Source organism: Leptodactylus fuscus, chromosome 7, assembly GCF_031893055.1.
Source record: "Leptodactylus fuscus isolate aLepFus1 chromosome 7, aLepFus1.hap2, whole genome shotgun sequence".
NCBI classification, from domain to species: Eukaryota; Metazoa; Chordata; class Amphibia; order Anura; family Leptodactylidae; genus Leptodactylus; species Leptodactylus fuscus.
The window spans coordinates 12,159,705-12,184,898 of NC_134271.1; the positions used below are offsets into that span (position 1 = coordinate 12,159,705).

The 25,194-nt window shown below is 47.8% G+C and overlaps 1 protein-coding gene across 7 annotated transcripts in view; it reads right to left on the bottom strand.

The window, feature by feature from the left end:
- The window catches only part of LOC142212896 (uncharacterized), a 53,640-nt gene extending 30,697 nt beyond the window's left edge, over positions 1-22,943 (bottom strand). For 3 of the 7 annotated variants that reach the window (XM_075281020.1, XM_075281021.1, XM_075281018.1), the window contains exons 1-15: positions 22,816-22,943; positions 17,564-17,623; positions 17,338-17,484; positions 16,753-16,899; positions 14,746-14,868; positions 13,444-13,608; positions 12,734-12,910; positions 11,261-11,383; positions 10,266-10,379; positions 8,509-8,779; positions 7,596-7,705; positions 6,376-6,493; positions 5,806-5,897; positions 5,032-5,182; positions 269-378 (exon numbers count right to left, since the gene is read on the bottom strand). In XM_075281020.1, the coding sequence (XP_075137121.1) occupies positions 269-378; positions 5,032-5,182; positions 5,806-5,897; positions 6,376-6,493; positions 7,596-7,705; positions 8,509-8,779; positions 10,266-10,379; positions 11,261-11,383; positions 12,734-12,910; positions 13,444-13,608; positions 14,746-14,868; positions 16,753-16,899; positions 17,338-17,484; positions 17,564-17,608 (1,893 nt within the window). In that variant the 5' untranslated portion in view covers positions 17,609-17,623; positions 22,816-22,943. The remainder of the gene's footprint in view (positions 1-268; positions 379-5,031; positions 5,183-5,805; positions 5,898-6,375; positions 6,494-7,595; positions 7,706-8,508; positions 8,780-10,265; positions 10,380-11,260; positions 11,384-12,733; positions 12,911-13,443; positions 13,609-14,745; positions 14,869-16,752; positions 16,900-17,337; positions 17,485-17,563; positions 17,624-22,815) is intronic. The other 4 variants (XM_075281022.1, XM_075281019.1, XM_075281024.1 and 1 more) reach the window with 2 other exon arrangements.
- Positions 22,944-25,194: the final 2,251 nt, after the last annotated feature.

A 25,194-nucleotide genomic window follows, 5' to 3' on the forward strand; every position in this document is an offset into this window, starting at 1 on the left:
TATGGGGGCACAAACAGACTACATGGGGGTCAATGGTGGGGTGGGCGGGGTTAGAGGTGTGTCTTAACATAAAGAGCATGTGCAGCTACTGTCCAGCCTGGACCTTCACCTGCTGACAGAACCCGGTCAGGGGACATTTACTATAAGTAGCTGAGTAGCCTTGTTATACAGAACGGGATTACATGAAATCTGTACCCGCCCCCTTGACTGACTCTGTCTCGCTTTACTCCTGAGGGTTACGTGCATGTCTAAGCCATGGTGCACTGACCTGGATTTTGTTGGCTCCTCTGCTGCCTTTCCTCCGCGCCGTCCTCAGCTTCCCCAGTCCTCGAGCTGCGCTCAGCTCCTCCTCCAGCTCCACCTGCCCTGAGTCCATGGCTGGATCGGAGCAGCCAGGAAAGAACCAGTCATCCTCAATCAGTTTTGTGCCACAGGAAAGCAGTTTACATCAAAGCTCCAGCAAACTACCACATTCATCTGGTAAGCCCCCCACCCCACTATGTACGAAAAAGCCTCAACAAAACCCTACAAGAGTCCGAACCGCCCCCCAAACTGGAATGGGGTTTGTGTTATGGAACGTTACAACGTGCAAGTTAACTGTGAATTTATAGGGCGAACGCGGGAACAGATCAGTACAGACAATACGCAGCCCTGCACGTCAATAAAGCATGGCGGTTTAGTGCGGAAGACAATGTCCATTAATACGGAGGAAGTCACAAGAGCGAAGCACAAAGCATCAAACCGGGAAAGTAGTCATTGGCAATATGATTCTGCTGTGATGGATAGAGGCGGATCATGTAAGGTCACACGTCTGCCGCAACGAACAATTTCACAGACAATAATTGTGGACATGTAACCAGGACATTCCCATCGGTTTTGCGATTTGACACAATGTTCGGCTGATCCAGTGATTGTTACCATGCAAAGAGGTTATAGGAAAACGTAACAGGTGAAGCAGAAGTGAGAGCGAACTACTGAGCCCAGATATAGGAACAGCGGTATTATCCATCCTCCAGAGCTGCACTCACTATTCTGCTGGTACACTCACTGTGTACATACATTACATTACTTATCCTGTATTATACTCCAGAGCTGCGCTCACTATTCTGCTGGTCAGTACAGGATAATGTAATGTATGTACACAGTGACTGCACCAGCAGAATAGTGAGCGCAGCTCTGGAGTATAATACAGGATAAGTAATGTAATGTATGTACACAGTGACTGTACCAGCAGAATAGTGAGCGCAGCTCTGGAGTATAATACAGGATAAGTAATGTAATGTATGTACACAGTGACTGTACCAGCAGAATAGTGAGCGCAGCTCTGGAGTATAATACAGGATAAGTAATGTAATGTATGTACACAGTGACTGCACCAGCAGAATAGTGAGCGCAGCTCTGAAGTATAATACAGGATAAGTAATGTAATGTATGTACACAGTGACTGTACCAGCAGAATAGTGAGCGCAGCTCTGGAGTATAATACAGGATAAGTAATGTAATGTATGTACACAGTGACTGCACCAGCAGAATAGTGAGCGCAGCTCTGGAGTATAATACAGGATGTAACTGGAGTTACGCAATTCTGTTTATAAATGTGGGATTTCAATCCCTAAACCTCTTGCTGACCTCTCACTATCAGATCACTCTCACTTTTGCTATAAAGCAGGGGAATAAATCAGTTTGCAACTCAGTCTCAAAAGCTTCATTTAGTCCCCAGGCATCCAGGCCTGGCGTTTGATATGGGTACAGATGACACCGGGGCTTCAGAGCCAACTACAGCTTCAATTACTGACTTTTACGTTAGTAGATCAGTCCTTGTGCGAACATGTACTTAGAACAGGTTCATATCACCTGTATGCAATGCAGAAAAAACAATCATAGGCTGAACACAGAGGAAAAATATAATGCCCGTGAAGTTAAAAGGAACCGATGCCATCAGGAGAGTTATATCATACAGTCGGACACTTCACTTTAGATGCTACTAGCGCAGGCACAGTATGGAATGGGGTATATAATGCAGAACACAGGGCCCAGGGTAGGTGAGTGGATCTGTATACACTGTATAGTGGCTCCATTCACCTGCTGCTGGATCATGTGACTAATAAATGTGTTGTCATTGGCTCAGGGAAGAGGCTGCAGCACCCGTGAGCGCCATAGTCTAAAACAGCTGATTCATAGGGGTCCTAGGTGTCAGACCCCAAAAACCACATAATGATGACTTATCATAAGAGCAGGCCATCAATATTTAAGGTCAGAAAAATCCCTTTAAGAAAAGACTTTATTTCAGCCCCATGGACATTACTGGGTACCCTTCCATGTTACACCTACTCTATACAATTTCTAGACACAGACATTCCCTTTAAGACACATTGACATCATCAGTTCCTTGTGATTTCATTGGCTACAATATTTGCTCAGCCCATGAGAAGCCAGTTAGTAGACGAAGAGCAAGCACAGAGAAGGAGGATGAAATGGTTAAATCAGAATTAAGGACAAAATCATGAAAACAGCAGAAAACTGGTTATGGTGTTAAAAAATAATAATAATAAAAAAAAAAAAAAAGGAAACCAGACTTAAAACTAAACACAGCTAGCGCCATACTGCTGCCTGTTCCCACCGCGAGATAAGGCTCCGGGTGGGACGAGACAGCAGTACGGCGCTAACCGAGAGGAACCTGCATGCACAAAACTGATGGGAAACTGGTCTTGGCGGCTGATCGAATCACAGTGTGAGGTGGAGGGGTGAAGGGAAGGAGCGCTGAGCGCGGGGGGCAGCTCACGAATGGTGGAGAAAAAATAAAGAAAGAAGATGGGGTCATGCTCCGTCCACACGGAAAAAGCCACAAGCCCACACCCAGCTCTCTACAGACAGGATGGATTATCGTGAGGGGGTTTATATTGGGGCATGCTTACACATTCAGGGTTTTGCAAACCAATACAAGTAGTGGATGCAAAATAAGAATAAAATGCAGCAGCCCCGGTCCTTGGACACTTTCTCTCCCGATATGACCCACACTTGGGTTTGGCTTCATGCACAAAGCTGAACATGTAGGAAGTGGCCATGTAGATCCAATGCGGCCTATTATGGGGACTCTGGTGGGGACGGTCTTACTACCAACTGCAATTAATGATCGTGAATAGGGTCGCCCAACGTGTCATCAGGTCAGTATTCACTATCATATGCAATGCAGTAGCAGGAGGTTGTGTTATACAGCTACATGGTGCCGGGTAGCCCTACAAAATGTAAAGGGTTTTCCACCAATACCACTTACCAACTATCTACTAGGAGTCTGAGCACTGGGACCCCCAGAGATCACGTGAATTGGGAGCCCTTAAGTCTCCTGTGTGACTGGAGCCACAGTGAGCATGCACGACCATCTTTCTGTTCTCGTCTATAGGACCCCTCCATTGGTCACACAGGGGACTTAGGGATCCTTGTTCTTGTGATCTCTAGGGGTCCCAGCTTAGCCCTTAGGGCGTTTGCGATTGATGGTGACTCCACTTCCTCTTTACTTCTTACCAGGCACAGCGCCATATATTCTGTAAAGGCTGTGCCTGGTATTGCAGCTAGCACCCTACGGACAGAGTTGTGCCTGTTAAACAAGGAAAGGGACGTGGCATTCACAAGAACACCATGAACACTTCAATAAGCTGATCAGTGGGGATGTTGGGAGCTGGGCCCAGGGGCGTAGCTATAGGGGGTGCAGGGGTAGCAATTGCTACCAGGCCCAGGAGCCGCTGCACATGGTAAATAGGGGCCCTGTTACAAATTTTGCATTGGGGCCCAAGAGCTTCAAGTTATGCCTCTGGCTGGACCTTGTGACTATCTACTGTAATACTGATGGACTAGATGAACAATATACAATGAATGTCACAGTTCTGGAATGTCCCTTTAAGGGGAAACCTGTATGCAAATGTGGATTGAGGGGAGGCCATCTCTAAAGTTTGGAGGATCTTTAGAGTGCAGCAGTGACTTTGGCTAAGGGGTGCACGTAAACAATATTGCATGATATTGATGACCTGTCCTAAGGGGAAGTCATCCATATTAAAATCCTTTCACGTATTACATGCTACTCAGTGACATCCATGAGGGTCCATGTAATACCCAGATACATAAGTGTAGTGGCCCTGTGCTATGTCAAGGGGCTCCCGAGTCTGAAATTCTCCTCCAGTTACCTCCAAAGAACCTTGTTTTCATGGAAAAAGATGGCAAATGATCAAAGCGAGTGTAGCAATCCCCCTGTAACCCTATGGAAGAGGTTACTGGGATCAGACAGGCCTCCCACCGATTAGACCTCACTGTCAAGTCCCGACCACCAAGAATTTTTATTCATTTGTGTTAAAATTAGACAAAAAAGCGAATCCCATTTTGCAAAAGCAAAACATGGCCATGATCACATAAAAAGCAGTCTGTACCAGTGCAAAAAAGTGATCCCCTCCCTCACACAGATAGCAAAGAGAGCGGCGGGCTCTGGCACTAAGTGTCACCATAATGATCGACCCATTACCAATCCTTTCTATGCAGCAATGGGAGTCCATAGAGTAAGAGGGGATACGGGGGCTATTATACCTTTTAGGAGATTTATAAGCAGTGATGGGCAACCGGCTCTACCATGGCCTAGCAGTGCTAAGGTAACCTAAATAAATCTTGGTTGAACTTGGCCGGTCCCGTGCAAATAATGCAAAAGGAGGCAAATGTGCACGGAGACCGCGGGTGCCCATCACCTGTGAATGTCCACCATGTTGGTCACCAATTCTATCTCAATGCAGATAATCAGAACAGAATTTTAGACCAATTTAGATTGAAAAACATCTAATGAATATTCAGCGGTGGACATTCACTTTTTCCATCAGCGATTCCTTCACAGCTATTTGCAGATGGCCGACTCCTCTCTACAATTAGCTGATTGGAAGACTGATGTGATACCCAGCACTAAGTCGACTCCACAATGGACAGCTGGAGGCGCTGCGCCAACCACCGTAATTAGACAAGGACATACGATCTGGTAACGGTAACAGCAGAACGTACCTTCTCTTTCCTCTTCTATCTGCGCCATCCTCAAGACCATGACGGACGTGTCTTCTCTCTCCTGATCTGGGGCTATGTCAGTCTCTTGGCTCATCTCGCTCCATTCCAGCAGAGGGTTCTGCATCTCGTCCACGCTGCCAGACTCGCTTGTCTGAAACCATTGCACAAAAGGTCACGTATAGAGAGGAAGGGACTCCGGGTATCAAAGTCACGACAGGAGCATTTCATGGGTGACTTGTACGCCCTGTAACCTGAATCCATGAACTTGCAAAGAACCGTAATCCAAGAAACTGAATGCATGAACTCTCTATGCTGGCCAGTACATGCAAAGTTTATATACTGTACAAGCTTGACGAAGGCAGGACCCTTAAAGGGATCATCCCACCTCACAAAGGGACAGCATTTGTTAGGACATGAATGATCCTGACAATGAAGTGTTGCACTGCTGCAGCCAATTCATGGTTTTCCTTGTACATAGAAGCTCCCGTCCCCTATGAACTTACTATAGTGTCTCTTAAGTGCCCTGAGCTCACACCGTACTGGGCCTGGGGGGGGGGAGTGATCAGGATGCCTAGGACACCTTGCTTCTTCTATGTAAGTACCCTGTGGGCACTGCCATGTTACTGATATCTTTACGACTATTTCTATGTTGCAGCAAACAGGCAAAAGCAATTCTGTGTTGTCACTACCCAGAGGGTGGTAGAGGCTTTTACACTGCTAGTCTGGGCACAGAACCGTACAGGAATAGCAGAGAGGAGTGCGTGTGTAGTTCACCTGTGAATCCGCTCTTTTTGTAACCTGCTCCAGATCCGCCTGCAGTATCCTCTGCTGTTCTTCGTACACCACAAGCTTGGTCAGCAGTTGTTCTACCAAGAAAAAAGAAAAATCAATCCCAGTTTCACCGAGTGAAGATACAACTTATTTCCATTCGCAACTTCAAGATACTTAGCCGTATCGCCGCCAAGGACGTAAGCAGTACTTGTGCCGTCTGCAGCTAAAACCTTACACGTTAAAGGCAATAGTGCGTGAAGGTGCCACAAACTACTAGGTAGCGTTTTGCCAGAAAATACAGTATATGGCAATGGGGTAGAATTTTTTTTGTCAATTCAGGTTGTGTTTGCCAAAAGTATGAAGCAAAAAGGTTCATAGCGGCTCATACCATTAGCTGACGGGGCTCTAACCTATCAAACCTGCCCCAGAGGAGCCGCCTCCATATTGCCCAGAGCAATCCCAGATTATTTCCTATTTCCTGAGCCTGCCTTTTAAGAATGAATTGGTTGCTGTGGGTAATAAGGTGACCCATAATACAAGGACGTGACACTGTCCCAAATCCGGTGCTTTTACCATTAATAGACTGCAAATCTGCGACAGACTCCAGCTTCACGGCCAAGGCTTTCTTCTCCTCTTCCAGCTCGCCGATGCGCAGGGTTAATAAGGAAAGCTCCTGGTTCTTTGTTTCAGACTAGAAAAGAAAATAAGGCAAAGGTCAAGAGGGAAAGAAAAGACGTAAGAAGATTCTCTGATCTCCAGGATGATACTGTAAGACGGAGCGCGGAGAAGGGACAGTCAGAGATTTGGAAATAAGAGGACAGTCATAAGGGGGAACTTACTAAGCCAAGTACCTGGCCTGTGAAGCGGGAGCCGATCCACAGGGATCCTGGGTGTCGCGTTCCAATGATTACCTATGCTAAGGATAGGTCACCAATGAAAAAGCCCTAGAAAACCTATTTAAGAGGCCGCAGCCATACACAACGCCATACAGTCTTAAAGGGATTCTACCATTAAAACTTCTTTTTTTTGTGGATAAGACGTCGGAATAGCCTTTAGAAAGGCTATTCGTCTCTTACCTTTAGACGTGGTCTCTGCCGCGCCGTTCCTTAGAAATACCGGTTTTTACCGGTATGCAAATGAGTTCTCCCGCAGCGATGGGGGCGGGCCCCAGCGCTCAAACAGCGATGAGGGCGTCCCCTCCGCTGCCAGAGAAGTGTCTCCAAGCACCGCCTCCTTCTTCGTCCGCCACGTCATCTTCAACGTCTTCCGGCGCAGGCTCATAACTTCTAGCAGAGCAGAGCAGATTGCGCAGGCACACAGGTTACAGGAAAATGGCCGCTTGCACAGTATTGTTAGCGGCCATTTTCCTGTGGCCTGTGTGCCTGCGTAGTCTGCTCTGCTCGGTTACAAGCCTGCGCCGGAAGAAGACATTGAACATTACGCGGTGGACGAAGAAGGAGGCGGCGCTTGGAGACACTTCTCTGGCAGCGGTGGGGACGCCCTTATCGCTGTTTGAGTGCTGGGGCCCGCCCCCATCGCTGTGAGAGAACTCATTTGCATACCGGTAAAAAATCGGTATTTCTGAGGAACGGCGCGGCGTCTAAAGGTAAGAGACGAATCGCCTTTCTAAAGGTTATTCCGACATCTTATCCACAAAAAAAAAGTTTTAATGGTAGAATCCCTTTAATAAATTCCCCCTATTATGTAGAATCTAAAAGATCTGAGAATCAGGCAGGAGCGCAAGAAAAGATCTAAGACAGGCCGTATATAGCGGTATACTGCGGTACTTGTACAATTTTTAGTTCTTCTTCCAACTGCCTGATTCTGGATTTTGACCATGCCTTCATTTTAAGGAATTTTGCTTCGGATTTACTTGCCTCTTCAGTCTTCAATTTCACTTGATCTGCGGGAAGAATAAAAAAAAAAAAAAGTAAGCATTAAAAGCAAAAAAAGGGACATGTACTCTGTGCACATATCCTTCAACAATGGTCCAGTATGGATTCCATAGGGTGCCCGCAAATACAGCTGGATTATAGTTCTGCAAAACATGTCCAGCTACCATGTACTGTATCTACAAGTGCCCCTGCTATTAACAGAGGAGGTCTGCTTTAGACAACCTATAGACATATGCCCTGTCACATCATATGGTTGTAATAGCGCGAGGCCTCATTTTCAGGACATGGTTTATAACCCCTTTAAATAGGACGGAGCAATCTGCTTCTATACACATAGGATTACTCTCAGGACATGGACAGCTATGTGTCAGTCTCATAGCTCCCTCTGCTGGCCTGTTCACTAAAATCATGTTTGTACTGCACAACTGCCAACCCCAGAGGCATAAATCAATGCAACGGATGTGAAGCATAGGGATTTAAAGGGGTTGTCTGCTTTAAAAGGGATTACTGCTGGCTGTCTACTGTGTAACTCCTGGGCGGCCGCCATAGTTAAACACCCGACATGCGCCGTATTATTACGGCGGATGTCGGGAAAGGGTTAAAGAGGTTATGCAGGATTAGGAAACATGGCTGCTTTCTTACATAAAGGACCTTGTGGCCATACCTGGGGTCATTTCCCATGTACTCCAGCCAGTTACTCATTTTGTCACGTGCTCTTTCACCAGAATTTTTGGAGCAGATGACAGTAATTGTACTGTAGTCGCCGTGCAGTATGATGGCGATGCGCTCCACAAAGTAAGTTTACGGTTACCTTGTAATTTGATAACTGTGGAGTCTACGGCAGATCCATCCCGGACATCTCCTGGGCTCGCCAAGCCTTGGAGCTGGTTCTGAAGTTGCAGGATAGTCTGAAATTTCTCCTTTATTTCCCCCTCGTGCCGCAGACTGAGCGCTTGCATTTCCGTCTGGTGTTTCTCCATCATGTCTTTCAGCTGCGCTCTCATTACGTGCTTCTCCGCATCCAACTTCGAGAGCAAGTTTTGTTTTTCAGACTGGAGAAGTCGACATTTCTCAGCCGTTTCCTGCAAAACAAAAATGATCCAACTGTGCAAGCAGAAGACAAAGCAAACAAAGGACGGGCAACTTTCCAGACAGGACCCACCGGTGCATAAAAAATAAACCAACTTTCCAAATTACAGTATCTAGAACTATCCCGCCATTGTGTGTATGACTCCTATGAAAGTTACTGACATCAGACCAACCCTGTGTGTAGTGTGATCCTCTGGTTACGTGTTGCTTTCTTACCCCGTCTTCTCACCTATCGTCTTTAGGTTAAATGGAGTTTTCCAGGGCTTATTAACTAATGATGTATCAATAGGATAGGAGACCAATTACAGATCAGCAGGGATCCAATAACCAGGATCCCAAGCGATCAGATGTCTGAAGAACACAGCTTCCACTTCACAGGCCATGTCACATTCACAGCAAGATATTTAGGTTGTGTGTTGCAGCTACAGTTGCGTGAAGTGTGTGAGACAGCCACACACTATAGACAGCCGCACACTATAGACGGCCGCGCACTATAGACGGCCGCGCACTATAGACGGCCGCGCACTATAGACGGCCGCGCACTATAGACGGCCGCGCACTATAGACGGCCGCGCACTATAGACGGCCGCGCACTATAGACGGCCGCGCACTATAGACGGCCGCGCACTATAGACGGCCGCGCACTATAGACGGCCGCGCACTATAGACGGCCGCGCACTATAGACGGCCGCGCACTATAGACGGCCGCGCACTATAGACGGCCGCGCACTATAGACGGCCGCGCACTATAGACGGCCGCGCACTATAGACGGCCGCGCACTATAGACGGCCGCGCACTATAGACGGCCGCGCACTATAGACGGCCGCGCACTATAGACGGCCGCGCACTATAGACGGCCGCGCACTATAGACGGCCGCGCACTATAGACGGCCGCGCACTATAGACGGCCGCGCACTATAGACGGCCGCACACTATAGACGGCCGCACACTATAGACGGCCGCACACTATAGACGGCCGCACACTATAGACGGCCGCACACTATAGACGGCCGCACACTATAGACGGCCGCACACTATAGACGGCCGCACACTATAGACGGCCGCACACTATAGACGGCCGCACACTATAGACGGCCGCACACTATAGACGGCCGCACACTATAGACGGCCGCACACTATAGACGGCCGCACACTATAGACGGCCGCACACTATAGACGGCCGCACACTATAGACGGCCGCACACTATAGACGGCCGCACACTATAGACAGCCGCACACTATAGACAGCCGCACACTATAGACAGCCGCACACTATAGACAGCCACACACTATAGACAGCCACACACTATAGACAGCCACACACTATAGACAGCCACACACTATAGACAGCCACTGGGTCGTTCAACCAAGAGCTATATCTCTCAATTTCCATTACATGTAGCCTTCAATGGAGCTCAATATAACAACCAATTCTTCTACAACCAGGTATAAGCCGTCACCTCTATGTAATGTCTTACCGCCATCTGCTGATCCTTATTATCCAGCTCCTTCTGTAAAACGTCGATCACTTGATTCTTCCCTGATAACACTTCTTCATCCTCGTGGAGTTTCTGCTTCAGGGCCTTGAGCAGCTGTAACCACAGAGACGGCGAAAGATGATGTTTTTGTGAATGCTGAATTAATTCGTACATCTCCTCACCATCCTGCAGGCTACAATACCCTGTGTAAGACAGCACCTTCTACACCAGGGGTCTCAAACACGCGGCCCCTGAGGCGGACATCCAGAAGATACACCGGAGTACTAGGAGAAGTGGAACCCTGGCCCAGTTCTGTAACCTGGCATAGCAGGGAGCCATAGGCTTCCTTCCATACCACTTTCCAAATTGAAAGTCACAGGGCACATCAGGCCTGCCACCTAGTAGCTGCGGGCAGCATGAATGCAGATCTTACCCTCTTTGCTCCCCGGCCCCTTCTACCTTTTACTACGTGCAGCCTATCCCACAGATAAGTCTGAGATCCCTGTGCTACAGTATGTTGCAGGAGGTTGTCCATACTGGTGTGAAATATTCTTAGACATGACACAAAATAGGACTATACTGACTACAGACCTAATGGCATCTGTATTAGAGGTGCAATAATTTAGGTCCTATGTACACAGACCAATAAGGTGCAATAAAAATCCATACCCTGTATGGCCCACATTTCCAATATTGAATATGATCCAGGGACCAGGACCCTTAGCATCATAGTGATCTTTGATGCTAGAAGTCCCTGACTCTTTGTGGCACCTACTGTCCTGTAATGTATATAGTATGGAGCAGCAGCAAAGCTGGGAACCATAGTATTATAAGTCACTATGATGGTTGGTGTTCGGGTCAAGCACATAACATTGTGCTCGCTGTAGACATACAGATATAGAAATAAGCCCTTTGCATTTCAGAGAGAGAAACCTCCTGATACAACCTTGTACAACCACTGCCGATAAGTAAACGCTTTTCTTCCATTCACCTACCTGATGAAGCTCAGCCGTGGAATCCGACTTGGCTGCAATTTTAAAGAGTTCCTGGTCGTGTTTCTCCGCCAGCAGTTTCATCTCCTTGTCTTTTTCCAAAATTATATTCTGATAAACGCGTATCTGAGAAAAGGAAAATCACATTACAGAAAGGGAATGGCAAGGGGGCTGTAGAAGTATGGTATATAACCTAACACACAAATGGAGGTGGATATAGATCAACACACAAGCGCCACATCCCTATTGCACTACATTAGTTTGTGCACCAGCAGGGCACACAATCTAATCTGCACTATAACGGGCATATGCTATGAACAACTTACAGTCTGCCAATACACCTGTGTGCTGAATGGGTAGCTGGAGACTAGCTGAAATGATGTCTCTCATACACAGAAATTACAGGAGAATCTGCTCCATAGCACTCTGTATTTCAGAAGCATCAGCAGGATCCTATAGGACACTACAGAGAAGCACTGAGCAGTAGTGATGTGAATAAAGCACTTGGGGAAAGATAGAAGCTTCCTATTTAGCTGCAGCTATCTGTGCTCTGTCCCTCAGCTTCAGCTAACTTCTCTCCCCTTCTCTGTCCATAGACTTCTACATAATCGCATAGATCTGAGAGTTGCAGTCATCTTGCAAAGTAAGACACATCACATATTGTCTCGATCACACGTAGGAATAGCCTTCAGAAGGACTATTCTTCTCCTACCTTTAGATGTCTTCTCCGCGTCAACGTTCAGTAGAAATCCTGGTTTTCGTTGGTATGCAAATGAGTTCTCTTGCAGCACTGGGGGCGGGCCCCAGCACTGAAACAGCACTGGGTGCGTCCCCAATGCTGTGAGAGAACTCTCTAGCGCCGCCTCCATCTTCTTCAGGTACCGGCTCTTCACGAGTCTTCTTCCAGAGCTGGGTTCAAACTTCTAGGCCTCGGGCAGAACCGACTGTGCATGCCCAAAGGCCACAAGAAAATGGCCACTTACACAGCTTACTGTGTAAGCGGCCATTTTTCTTGTGGCCGCGGGCATGCGCAGTCTGCTCTGCCCGAGGCCTAGAAGTTTGAACCCAGCTCCGGAAGAAGATGCGTGAAGACCCCTTCCTGAAGAAGATGGAGGCAGCGCTGGAGAGTTCTCTCGCAGCATTGGAGACGCCCCAGTGCTGCGAGATAACTCATTTGCATACCGACAAAAACCTGGATTTCTACCGAACGGCGGCGCAGAGAAGAAATCTAAAGGTAGGAGAAGAATAGACTTTCTTAAGGCTATTCCTACGTGTGATGTACAAAAAATAGCATTTTAATGATAGAATCCCTTTAATGACCATCCACAGGGGCCTGAAAACCCCTTTAATGATCATCACACACCTATCCCTGAAACAGGGATAACCAATATATTGTAGCATGCTGCGGTCCCATAGACATGAGCAGATACTAGGACCGGCTGGTGCTGTATACAGATACACATAAAGAACACTCACATTTTCCATATACATGGCTTCCTTCTCCTGGAAATCGCTCTTCTCCTTGTTTAGGAAGGCTTTCAGGCTCTCGGTCTGCTCATGTAGTAGACTGTACTTCTCCTCGCCTTGTTCTACTTTCCTGGTCAGATTCTGGATTAACACTTGAAGGTCTTGGGTTGATTCAGTTGCTGTCGTCTGAGTCAATGTAAATGACAGAATTAACAACTTGTCGTGAAGACCCAACTCCCAATTCCCATCAATTTTACCTTCTTAAAGGGGTCTTTCAGGCTTCATAATTGATAAACTAGTCATCGGCTCTTTACAGAAGAACAACGTTCTTTATCATCACAGGGCTGCATTAAAATCAATTTGCGCGAATGGTCTGGTCATGTGACCATCAAAAAAAATAGGACATGGGCTATTCTTGTCCGTTTTCACAGATTCCTAAATAGACTTGAATCTAAGGGGACATCCATTAAAATGGGTGCCCAAAGGATGCAAAATGGCTGAGCAAAACGTCTCTGCACATCGTTCATATGAACAGAGGCTAAGGATAGGTCGTCAATTGAAGATCAGTGGGCTCTGACACAGATATTAATAACCCCATCAGTGGGGTGTGATATTAATAACTCATTCTTAGAATAGGTCATGAATAATTTTAGCCTAGAAACCCCCTTTAAAGTGCTGAGACTGAGCTGCTTTATGTTACTGCCAGTACATACTGATACCTTGGCATTCGGTTCAGCCTTGGCCGCCTCTACTGGAATATTTGATGCCGCCGACAATTGCAGATCTTTAATATAAGCCTCTTTTTTAGCCAGTTTCTCTTCTTTCTCTATAATCATGGCGTCCAGTTCCGAGCCGCGCAGCCGCTGAGCCTCCAGCTCCACCTCCTGCAAAGCAAACAGTCACGTGAGGTCATACATCTGAATGTGGTTGGTCAAAATCCCTGCAAATCCTGCAGATACAACCCGTGCCGTAGACATACAAGGGTTTTCAGTTACTGAAATTTTTACCTTTAGTGCTCAAACAGCACTGGGTGCGTCCCCAATGCTGCGAGAGAACTCTCCAGCACCGCCTCCATCTTCTTCAGGAAAGGGGTCTTCCCGCGTCTTCTTGCAGGGGTTGGCTTCAAACTTCTAGGCCTCGAGCAGCCAACTGCGCATGCCTGCCGGCCACAAGAGAATGGCCGCTTACAATACTGTGCAAGCGGCCATTTTCTTGTGGCCAGTGGGCATGCGCAGTCGACTATATCCTAAGCCAAGAAGTTTGAAGCCAGCACCGGAAGAAGACACATAGAGAGGCTGTTCCTGAAGAAGATGGAGGCAGCACTGGAGAGTTCTCTCGCAGCATTGGTGACACCCCAGTGCTGTTTGAGTGCTGGGGCCTGCCCCCAGTGCTGCAAGAGAACTCATTTGCATACCAACGAAAACTGGATTATATACTGAACGGCGGCGTGGAGAAGACATCTAAAGGTAGGAGAAGAATAGCCTTTCTTAAGACTATTCCTACATGGTAGGCAGAAAAAAATTGTGTTTTAATGATAGGATCCCTTTAAGGGATGTAGATAACAAGGAATCCTTTCATAACGGTGAGCAAAGATATTGAAAATCAGATAAACTGTAACAAAAGTATAGCAGAAAGATGGAGAACTTTTCATTAAAAGTGAACAACCCTTAATGAAAGGTTCTGTGTGCGCGTTTCTCATCCGTGGATACATTCCATGGAAACAAAGGAGCAGTCATAGCCATGGAAGCTGGGATTAACCCTCGGGGATCATTACTAGAGATGAGTGAGCCGTTTCGAATAGCACGCTCCCATAGAAATGAATGGACGTAGCCGGCACGCGGGGGGTTAAGCAGCCGCTTCCATTCATTTCTATGGGAGCATGCTATTCGAAACGGCTGTTTCGAATAGTGTTCGCTCATCTCTAATCATTACACATAAGACATAGAACAAACTTCTCCCGCACCCACTTGGTGTTAATCCCCCCCACCCCCGCCCTATGACCTCACATATTTTCACGGTACCTTCTTCTTGAGTTCCTCATTTTTATGCGCTAACTGTGTCTCCAATTCTTCCACTCGTTTCCTCAAGACCAGGATTTTTCCTCTGTTTGCAGACGCATTCTCTTGGTCACCATCACCGGAACCCTAAAATAATAGATGGTAGGGTCACCGAGCGGGAACAATGCAAAACAATCCACAAAAAGGCCCCACCCCCAATTCAACACCACAAATAGTTGTTGCTCACTGGGCTGTAAAATCGTGCAAACCCTGAAGTACGGAGCCTGGGCATATTGCAGCCGCCATACAAGCCTAGTCTGTGTAATGTATGGGTAACCTGTACATAGTACAGCATTAAAAAAGAGGATTGCTTTGTTCCAGAAACAGCGCCACACCTTTACACTGGTTGTTTTTGGTACTGCAACTTCTCGATACCAGAGTGAATGAGGCTAAACTGTAATACCAGAAACAACCAGTGGACGGGCGTGATGCCGATTTCAGAAGAAGACGGACATGTTTTTCTAACCCATTAAACAGGAATTTATCAACCCATTTACACCAGTTTTTTGGCATAGATGGGTATTAATATGGCGCATGTTTGGTGCATCAGAAGGGGGTGGGCCGGGGCAAGGACCACATATTTATGACTTTATGACCCAAAAAATGCCGTGAGTTATACCGGAAATCTAAGCCAATTCCTGACTAGCATATGTTTGTGCGCTTGATTTATTAAGAGGTCGGAACCTCTTGACATTTCGGGCACATCTTGTGCCACTCACGACCTCTGTTAAAATTGTTATAGGACAGAACATTCTTGATAAAATTCCACCATTACCCTCATCTGTAGGTAAATATAAAGGACTTTGCTCTCCACTGATCCACAGAGCTGTGCAGGTTCTCCAATGTCCCCCAATTCTATGACAGGTTCCTTTTAACGTCTGTGATTTATCAGAAAGGGGCGGGTTCACGTCTGCGCCCGCTCTCCGCTTTAGCCAATCTGGCGGGTTTCCGTCTTCTGTCCCGAAAAACTGGACAGGGGATAGAAACCCGGAGGTCAGTTTTCAAACCCATTCACTTAAATGGGTTTGCAAAGTGACTGCCCGTGTGCGTCTTCTGCCTGTCCGCGGCAAAACGTTTTGTCCTGCATGTCCGACTTTGTATCCAGCTGAAAAAAAGACAGTTTCGCCGTGGAGAGGCAGAAGACGCACACGGGGGGTCAATTTGCAAACCCATTCAAAGAAATAGGTTTGAAATCTGACCACCGGGTTTCCGTCCCCTGTCCAGACCGAAACCCACCGGATTGGCTATAGTGGAGACCGGGCGCAGACGTGAACCCGCCCAAACCCCTTTATGATGTCTTTATTGTATCCTGGTCATCTTCTGATATATGTAGCCTGACTAATGTCCACAATAAGGACATCGGGGCTGAGTTTCTCACAACTCGCAGACCATAGAAACTTCCACCATTCATGGCCGCTTCCATTGGCATTCTGTGAGCTGTTTTGTGTCCCCACACTCTGTGACAGATCCCTTTAATGCCGCACTCCAGCAAATTACAACAAAGCATGTAGTACAGGTCAGAGATATTCCATTCTCTGGGCGTATCCACAACTTTATTCAGCGGTCAGGATGGTCCCCTGGCTGATCATGTGATCTGCAGACTGACCTGATGATTCAGTCCATGGTTTCTATGTAAGTCTATGAGACTGTAACATCCAGACTTGCAGCTGATGTGTGATCCGGCATGTCAGTCCGTCCAGCTCATGGTCAGTTGGGTACCAAGGAGTATGAAGCACCAAGGTCAGTATACATTACAATGACCTATACTACATGGCTAGTATATAGTAATTCATTGGAGTGCGGCCTTAAGACGTTACCCTGCACTACACTGTATTCTGACAATGTACCGTCTCCGATCCGGCAGCTTACGCAGGTCACACCCCGCACCTCCAAACCAAGACTGGAAAGAAAACAAGATCAGCCACAAGTTCAGGCTGCAAGGACCATGATAAGCTAGGGGCAAACATTTACCTTCTTGCTCTCAGGTTTCTTGACTTGAGCACCAGAAGATGCCAATTGCTTCTTGAGGTCCTCCAGCTGAGACGTTAATGATGCAATCTTGGCCTTGTTCTGCAGCTTCGCTTTAGAGACCTTGGATTCCGAAGATTCCTTTTCTTCCTGCAAAGTCACGAGGGCTTGGTCAATGAATAACTTCTGAGATAAGCAGAATACTACAAAACATTATCAGAGGAGACAAGGATTGGGCTTCTCAAGACCTTTGGAGAATTTCTGAAAAGGTTCTTTGATATATTTAGTAGTGTGAGGTCTGCTGATCGCTCGGTCACCCCCATACATGCTTGAGCGAAATCAGGGGACTCCAAAACAGGGGCCTTGTGCACCATCTGCGGTTCTGGATAGGTTTTGTGCTTGTTTGCATGGCACGTCCACCAGTGCTATACAGTGACATGGTAGTGGAGGATCTATAGGGGTTGTAGTAGCATCATGTCCTGCAGGGCCTGGACACACAACTTGGCTGACACTAGGACTTGTGTGCAAGGCCTGGAAGACGAGAAGTCAGGTAAAAAAGGGAAGAGGACTAAGACTGTGCTCACAAACCTTGAGATCTTGATCTTTCTTGCGTAGCTCATTGTCCTTCTCTCGGATCAGATCTTTTAGCTGTGCCACCAGCTGCTGAGTCTGCGCCAGCTGTTCGGTCAGATCCGCCACTGACATGGTGCCGGCGCTCTGGTCTGCAGGTGGCTGCTGAGACAAGACAAATTCAGACCCTATTTCACCAATATGAAGGGCAAGGATGGAAATAAGGCAAAAATCAAGGACTTACTGCGCCCGACGGCTGGGACTCGTCCCCAGAATACCAATTCCACATGGTGTCAGATGGGCACTGTAAAGCAAGCAGAGAACACGTCATGTACATCTTGTCTTTATGACTGGCCGATAACCTAAAGTGTATGAGGGTATCCCCATATATTGTCCCAGTTGTCACTACAAAGCCGTCCCTTGTCCCAGTAGTCACTGCAGAGCCATCCCTTGTCCCAATATAAGGAAAATGTTCGTTCTTATCAACTACTGAAGACTATCAAGTTTTTTTGTTTTTTATTTTGTCCCAGTAGTCACTGTAGTGCTGTCCCTTGTCCCAGTAATCACTGCAGAGCCGTCCCTTGTCCCAGTAGTCACTGCAGAGCTGTCCCTTGTCCCAGTAGTCACTGCAGAGCTGTCCCTTGTCCCAGTAGTCACTGCAGAGCTGTCCCTTGTCCCAGTAGTCACTGCAGAGCTGTCCCTTGTCCCAGTAGTCACTGCAGAGCTGTCCCTTGTCCCAGTAGTCACTGCAGAGCTGTCCCTTGTCCCAGTAGTCACTGCAGAGCTGTCCCTTGTCCCAGTAGTCACTGCAGAGCTGTCCCTTGTCCCAGTAGTCACTGCAGAGCTGTCCCTTGTCCCAGTAGTCACTGCAGAGCTGTCCCTTGTCCCAGTAGTCACTGCAGAGCTGTCCCTTGTCCCAGTAGTCACTGCAGAGCTGTCCCTTGTCCCAGTAGTCACTGTAGTGCTGTCCCTTGTCCCAGTAGTCATTGCAGAGCAGTCCCTTGTCCCAGTAGTCACTTCAGAGCCGTCCCTTGTCCCAGTAGTCACTGCAGAGCCGTCCCTTATCCCAGTAGTCACTGCAAAGCCACCCCTTGCCCCAGTAGTCACTGCAGAGCTGTCCCTTGTCCCAGTAGTCACTACAAAGCCGTCCCTTGTCCCAGTAGTCACTACAAAGCCGTCCCTTGTCCCAGTAGTCACTGCAGAGCCGTCCCTTATCCCAGTAGTCACTGTAGTGCTGTCCCTTGTCCCAGTAGTCATTGCAGAGCAGTCCCTTGTCCCAGTAGTCACTTCAGAGCCGTCCCTTGTCCCAGTAGTCACTGCAGAGCCGTCCCTTGTCCCAGTAGTCACTGCAGAGCCGTCCCTTGTCCCAGTAGTCACTGCAGAGCCGCCCCTTGTCCCAGTAGTCACTGCAGTCGTCCCTTGTCCCAGTAGTCACTGCAGAGCCGTCCCTTGTCCCAGTAGTCACTGCAGAGCCGTCCCTTGTCCCAGTAGTCACTGCAGAGCCGTCCCTTGTCCCAGTAGTCACTGCAGAGCCGTCCCTTGTCCCAGTAGTCACTGCAGAGCCGTCCCTTGTCCCAGTAGTCACTGCAGAGCCGTCCCTTGTCCCAGTAGTCACTGCAGTCGTCCCTTGTCCCAGTAGTCACTGCAGAGCCATCCCTTGTCCCAGTAGTCACTGCAGAGCCGTCCCTTGTCCCAGTAGTCACTGCAGAGCCGTCCCTTGTCCCAGTAGTCACTGCAGAGCCGTCCCTTGTCCCAGTAGTCACTGCAGTCGTCCCTTGTCCCAGTAGTCACTGCAGAGCCGTCCCTTGTCCCAGTAGTCACTGCAGAGCCGTCCCTTGTCCCAGTAGTCACTGCAGAGCCGTCCCTTGTCCCAGTAGTCACTGCAGAGCCGTCCCTTGTCCCAGTAGTCACTGCAGAGCCGTCCCTTGTCCCAGTAGTCACTGCAGAGCCGTCCCTTGTCCCAGTAGTCACTGCAGTCGTCCCTTGTCCCAGTAGTCACTGCAGTCGTCCCTTGTCCCAGTAGTCACTGCAGAGCCGTCCCTTGTCCCAGTAGTGCCTGCAGAGCCGTCCCTTTTCCCAATAGTCACTGCAGAACCCCCCAATTACACTGCTCTCACCATAAAAAAATCTCTGCTTTGGACAATCCCTGCATATTAGAAGGGACCCTGTAACAAAGGGTCAGAATTCCCTAATAGGGTGTATGGTTTTAGTTAGCTGCACTGCCCCTTTAAACACAATATTACACCACAGATGCCAAGAAACGCCTCTCCCTGACCTCCGCTCCCAGGCATACACAAGTTGGGACAAGACAGGGGGGCGAACATGGTGTTCACTGTCATAAAAATAGATATCTTCATTGTCATCACAGGGGAAGATCTGAGCACAGTAAGGAATCCGAGGAGAGGATCCCTTTAAGAAGGTTACCAGACCAGTTCTGCCAGTAATCTACAGGAAGCAGCGCTCTTCGTTCCAGGATACTAATATCTGCAATGTCAGTTTGTACGTCATATTCAGATGATTTTTGTGGCATCTCCCGTCAAAACTTCCAGTCTTCAGAAGGAGGTGGTGAAGCAACGGAAGCGCAAAAGCAACTTGGCGAGATCCATAGCCGCTCTAGTGCTCAGGATAATAGTGGGGGGTCCCCTTTAGGATGTGGCCCTAACAGGGGTCCTCCATTATGATCACCCTAACCCATGGTCAGAGCAGAGGATCCAGGTTACAGCTTGATCTGGACCGTCCATGTCCACTGAAATTAATAGATACCACTTGGCTACTTTCTTTTAGAAACTGGGCCACACCTATGGGTTGTGTCTGGTATTGCAGTTCAGTGCACAGCGTTTTCAGGATTGTTCCTTGGGTTTGACACCCAGGATGCTTGTGGACCAAATGGATGTCAGATCTAAGGAAAGGTAATCAATAAACCTGGAAACCCTTTTAGGCTCAAGGCCCTACATGTAAAAAAGCAATGCGAGAAAAAAAAGTGGCGAAAACGCATTGCGGTATTTCCTGCAACATTTTTCTCCTCCCGGACAACCTTGTGACCTAAGGGTATGTTCACATTGGACAGATACATTGATAGTTTCCACCGTGAAACTGCAAACAAAATCGGCAGCACTTACAGTAAAGTGAGATTACCAAATGTATCTGCACGGACCAATCAGTGAAAACCGACCCACGGTGCGGGCTCTGCAGCATGTTAAAGGGGTTCTCCAGCCCCCAGATGGTCTTTATTACTGAAGTCCTGTTTGCAGGATTGGTCATCCGTATCTGAGTGGTGGGGATGTAACACTAGCACCCCCACCGATCAGCTGATCAGCGCCCAATCCTTTGGATAGGAGCTTAGCAGACTGGAAAACCCCTTTGCAATTATGTTGAAATCTGCAGATTTCTTGCAGTGTTTTCTGCTGCGGACTTCCGTCTTATAAGATGTGGATTTCCCGTTGTATATCCATCCAAAAAAAATAATAAATCTGGCATGTTTGCAGTGGTAAAAAACCCAAAACCTACATGTGCCGCCGTCCTGGAGCACGCTGAGGTTTTTAGTTCCCTCCAGTCATTTCCGCTATATCTGATTCTACATTAAAGGGACGGTGGCAGATCTCCCCTCTGTCAGCCACATGGCCCCCGTTCAGCCGCCTCATGCAAGTCTAATCCAGAGCACTTATTGCTGCCTCGTCTCCCCCACAGTGACAGCTGAATGGAGCCGTGTGGGACGCGGATTATTCTGCAGCTGCCCCTACCAGCCGGATGGAGGAGGCAACAAAGGGAGAGCGAGCGGCGAAAATAGACATAGCCCGTGCGAAACTAATATGATGCTTATTATGGCAGACAGATCTAGCAACGTACTGGCGCACACAGTGATGGGACTAACAGTGTCCGATCATCCAGATGGCAGGACTGCAGAATAATATGCGGAGTCTCACATTTTGGGTTTTCTGCAGTGAATTTGGTCACGTTCCAACTTGCAAGAAATCGTGTGTTGGGTTGGACTGAACAGTCATTATCTATGGGGCCTACCCTTATAGTGGTGGAGGTCCCCAGCATCAGGTAAACAGGGGGCCCCCATAGGACATCAATATGAAGTCCTGGAAAACTGTTCCACGATTCCCATCCCCTATGGTGCGAAAAAATAGGGGCCGAGGACACATGACGGTTTTGGAAATCACAGCATGTCAATTATACCTATAGGAACATCAGTGGTTTCCCTACAGAAATAATGGAGGCAGAACATTTCTGCAAAAAGTGCTGCAAGAATAACCGCAATGCGCTGCCGCCGCCGTTTTTCCCATAGTGCTTTTCTCCTGCGGGACGTTACCTGGTGCCTTAATCTAAAAGGGATCCTCCAGGCTTGATCATTGATAACCTATACTTACCATAGGCCATCTATTGCAGATCAGAGGGATCTGACAGCTGTGACTCGAGTGCCGCGGCCTCCTCACTACTTGCCAAGGATAGCGCCGTACATGGTATACTGACTGTCACTGGTATTACAGCTCACTTAAAAGTCTGCGAACAGGCCATGTGACAGATGAACATGATCTGACACGGCCGTGGGATTTCGAAGGATCACCGCTACCACTTCAAACAAGCGTCGGACCATCTCTGATCTTCAATTGATGAGCTCTCCTAAGCGTAGGTCATCGATTAGTAACTCCTGGAAGACCCCTTTAAGATGACACCACACTGTAATCTGGGTCACGCGTCCTCCATTTGTCAGGATTGTCCAAAATTTTCTAGAACAATCCCGTATCAGTCCCATATTTCGACTTTGCAACCTTCGACACGCAGGCTGCCTTGCAACTACAACTCCCAGCATGCTCCATTCACTTCTATGGACTCTCTGAGTGAGTATGCATGCTGGGAGTTGTAGTGCCGAAGACTGCTGACCTTTGCCCTTACGGTCTGTCTACAGTGAAGGGGTGAGTAACCTTCGGTACAACCGCTGTGGTTCAATTACAACTCCCAGCATGCTCCATTCATTTCTATGGGAGTTCAGACCTGATGTGCATGCTGGGAGTTGTAGTTCCACCATAGCTGAAGCGGCCAAGGATCCTGAGCCCTGTCGTTTTGGGCAACGCAACGTCACGTGACCAGATCCGGTGACACCACAACTTTTTAGCACTTCTCTCTCTCTCTTTTCATCCTGTTGTCCCCGCACGGTGCGAACAGGACATTAAAGAACGCAAAAAAAAACCTAATAAATATCCCAAAAACTTATTTCATTCTATCAGCCATGACCGGTCACATGGACAATGATACAAAGTAGTGATTAGTTGAGATGTCATAAGAGAACTACAAGTCCCAGCCTGCCTCAGTATGGAATAACAGGCAGGGAATGCTGGGACTTGTAGTCTGACAGCCACAGGTGTCTACCATAGAGGTGACGTGCTGACTGGGATGTAAATGTGAGGGGGAGGGGAAGCCATCACACCCCCTGGAGGCCTCCTGTACACCAGGAACACGTCTCTATCCTCCCCCGGTACTCAGCCGCCTCACCTAGGCCCCGGGATCCTCACGGTGCCGCCATGACTCCCGCCTCACCCCGGCTCTCAGCTCCCATGACACACGCTCGTTCTCTCCAGGCTGCAGCTAGGCTCCGGCGGCCATCTTGGAATAGGATAATCTCCAGCACAGCTGAGCGGTGACGTCACACGTCGGGGCCTGCCCAGGTCTGTCAGTGCCATGGAGTGTGCGGGCTGCCAGAATCCAAGATGGCGGCGGACAAATAGACCGTTGTTATGGAGATGACCTCTAATGACCTCTCACACAGAGATGGCCGTGTTTATAACCCTATACCCAAAATGTAGCTGATATTACTAGAGGGGGGAGGAAATAAATGTGATCAAAACCTGATTAAATAATATTTTTTCCTATGTTTTGGATTAAATAGTTCCCCAGAGCCTGCTATAGCGCCCCCTAGAGTTATTTCATAATAGCACTGGCCCCTCACAATTCCAGCAATGCTACCCGCCATCGCATAAGGCTATGTGTCCATCCGGCGCAAATCCCTCGCCAAACGAAAAAAAAAAGTGCTGCAAGTTTGACCCCTGATGGATCCCTTTTATAATCAATGGGGTCCCCCAGGGCCCCAGCATAGCACCGCCTGAAGCTGTGGCTTCAGGTCGCCTCATGGGAGGTGATGCTAGGTTCACACTACCGTTGCCTGTCCATTGTCCTGGTTTGTCAGAGCACTAGAACAACAGAGAGACGGGCCATTAAAATATTGGTAAACACAGAGTCCAATGGACCCCATTGACTAAAATCCGTCCGTGCAGGACTTTTTCCTCCCTGATTTCAGAAGGACACTGCAACAAAATCTCAAACGGAGACATGAAGGTAACCTAATGGGTCACCCTGACTCTCTCCCAGGGAATGGAGGCGTTTAGTGTTTCCCTATTGAGGGCACACGCACAGTCTGACTCCCAAATCGGCAATTTATCCTTTATTCATAGGATAGACTAGAGAATAAATACTTTTCGAGGCATAACCCCTTTGAAAGGATTGTCTGAGACTATTCCATACGGTGTACATTCTTGAAACGTTGACTTTTACAAAAATGGATTGTGAGGTTATTTGAAGCCAGTCATATGTTTTCCATGCACCACCTTGCAGTGTGAATATGCCCTGGAATAGTTTTCATGTGTAACACTAGATGGTGCAGTCTGATCACAAGTCTTTGTCTCGCTGCCGTATTGTAGAGTGCGGTAAACAGAAGTTAGCAGGGCTCAGCACTTTCCCTCTAAATAGTGCGAGTCCTCCAACATTCGAGAAGGGGAAATAGCTATATGCTCCAACAACCTCCACCCTACCACCATGTTAAAATGGTTAAAGACAATTTGCAGGTCACTATTTTTAACAGAACTGTAGAAAAACACAATAGAAAAGAAAACCAAAGAATCGCCGAAATACGAGGAATGCTATCGGTAAGACTTCTGAAAGCGCCAGAGAACATGGACGGATCATCAATACGGTCTAATAATAGGTGCATCAGCTCATGAGAAGTGAAGGGTTCCTAAGTCACCCACATTGGCTTCAAGTCCTTCTGTCAGAGTCTGGGCCCAATGAAGGATTCTCCGGTGGGCCATGAGTACAGGGATAAAGTGGTGGCCATCTGGATTCCATGTCTCATTGTGGCCCTGGTTCAGTGGCCCCCATCACGTTAGCACTTAAACATATGTGGCCTATTTCTTCTGAGACCTAGGGTGCTATCAGTGGTAACTCTGGATAATGGAAGAGAATGTGGAAAAATTTTCCCCATTAATATATTTTATCTCAGATTGCCATTGGAAAGCTCAACTTATCCAGCAAAACACAAGCCCTCATACAGCTATGTGAACAGAAAATGTAAAAAGTTTTGACTTTTGGGAGGAGGAGAGGTAAAAATGTATAATAAAAAGGCAGTCTGTGTCAGGAAGGAGTTAAGAATTTGTATTTTGTGAAGAAGTTCCAGAAATGTCACAAGTTAGACCACAATTCACACCCAACTGCTTTTTTTTTCCTATGGGAATGCCTTGTGTTGTGTCTGTCTAGCCCAGTCCATAGGGAATGATGGTGAAACGTGCCTGAAATCCGTTAGCCTCTATGCACACGACCATAGTTTTTGTCGTAATTGTGGATATACTTACAGACCTATTCATTTTTAGGGCCCTGTCCACACAGCCACACTCCATGGCACTGACACATACACTACACATTGTCAGGGTCTGGGGTTGCGAGGTGGGGTGGCATAGACACAAAAGTCCAGTTTCTTTAGTTCAAAACAAAGGTAGAGTTTATTTTCACTGACAAATATAGTGCAGCAACAAAAGGAAACAATACAAAAATAAATCCCTGCCCGGCTAAGCACTAACTAAACATAGAATAGGTTACCTCACC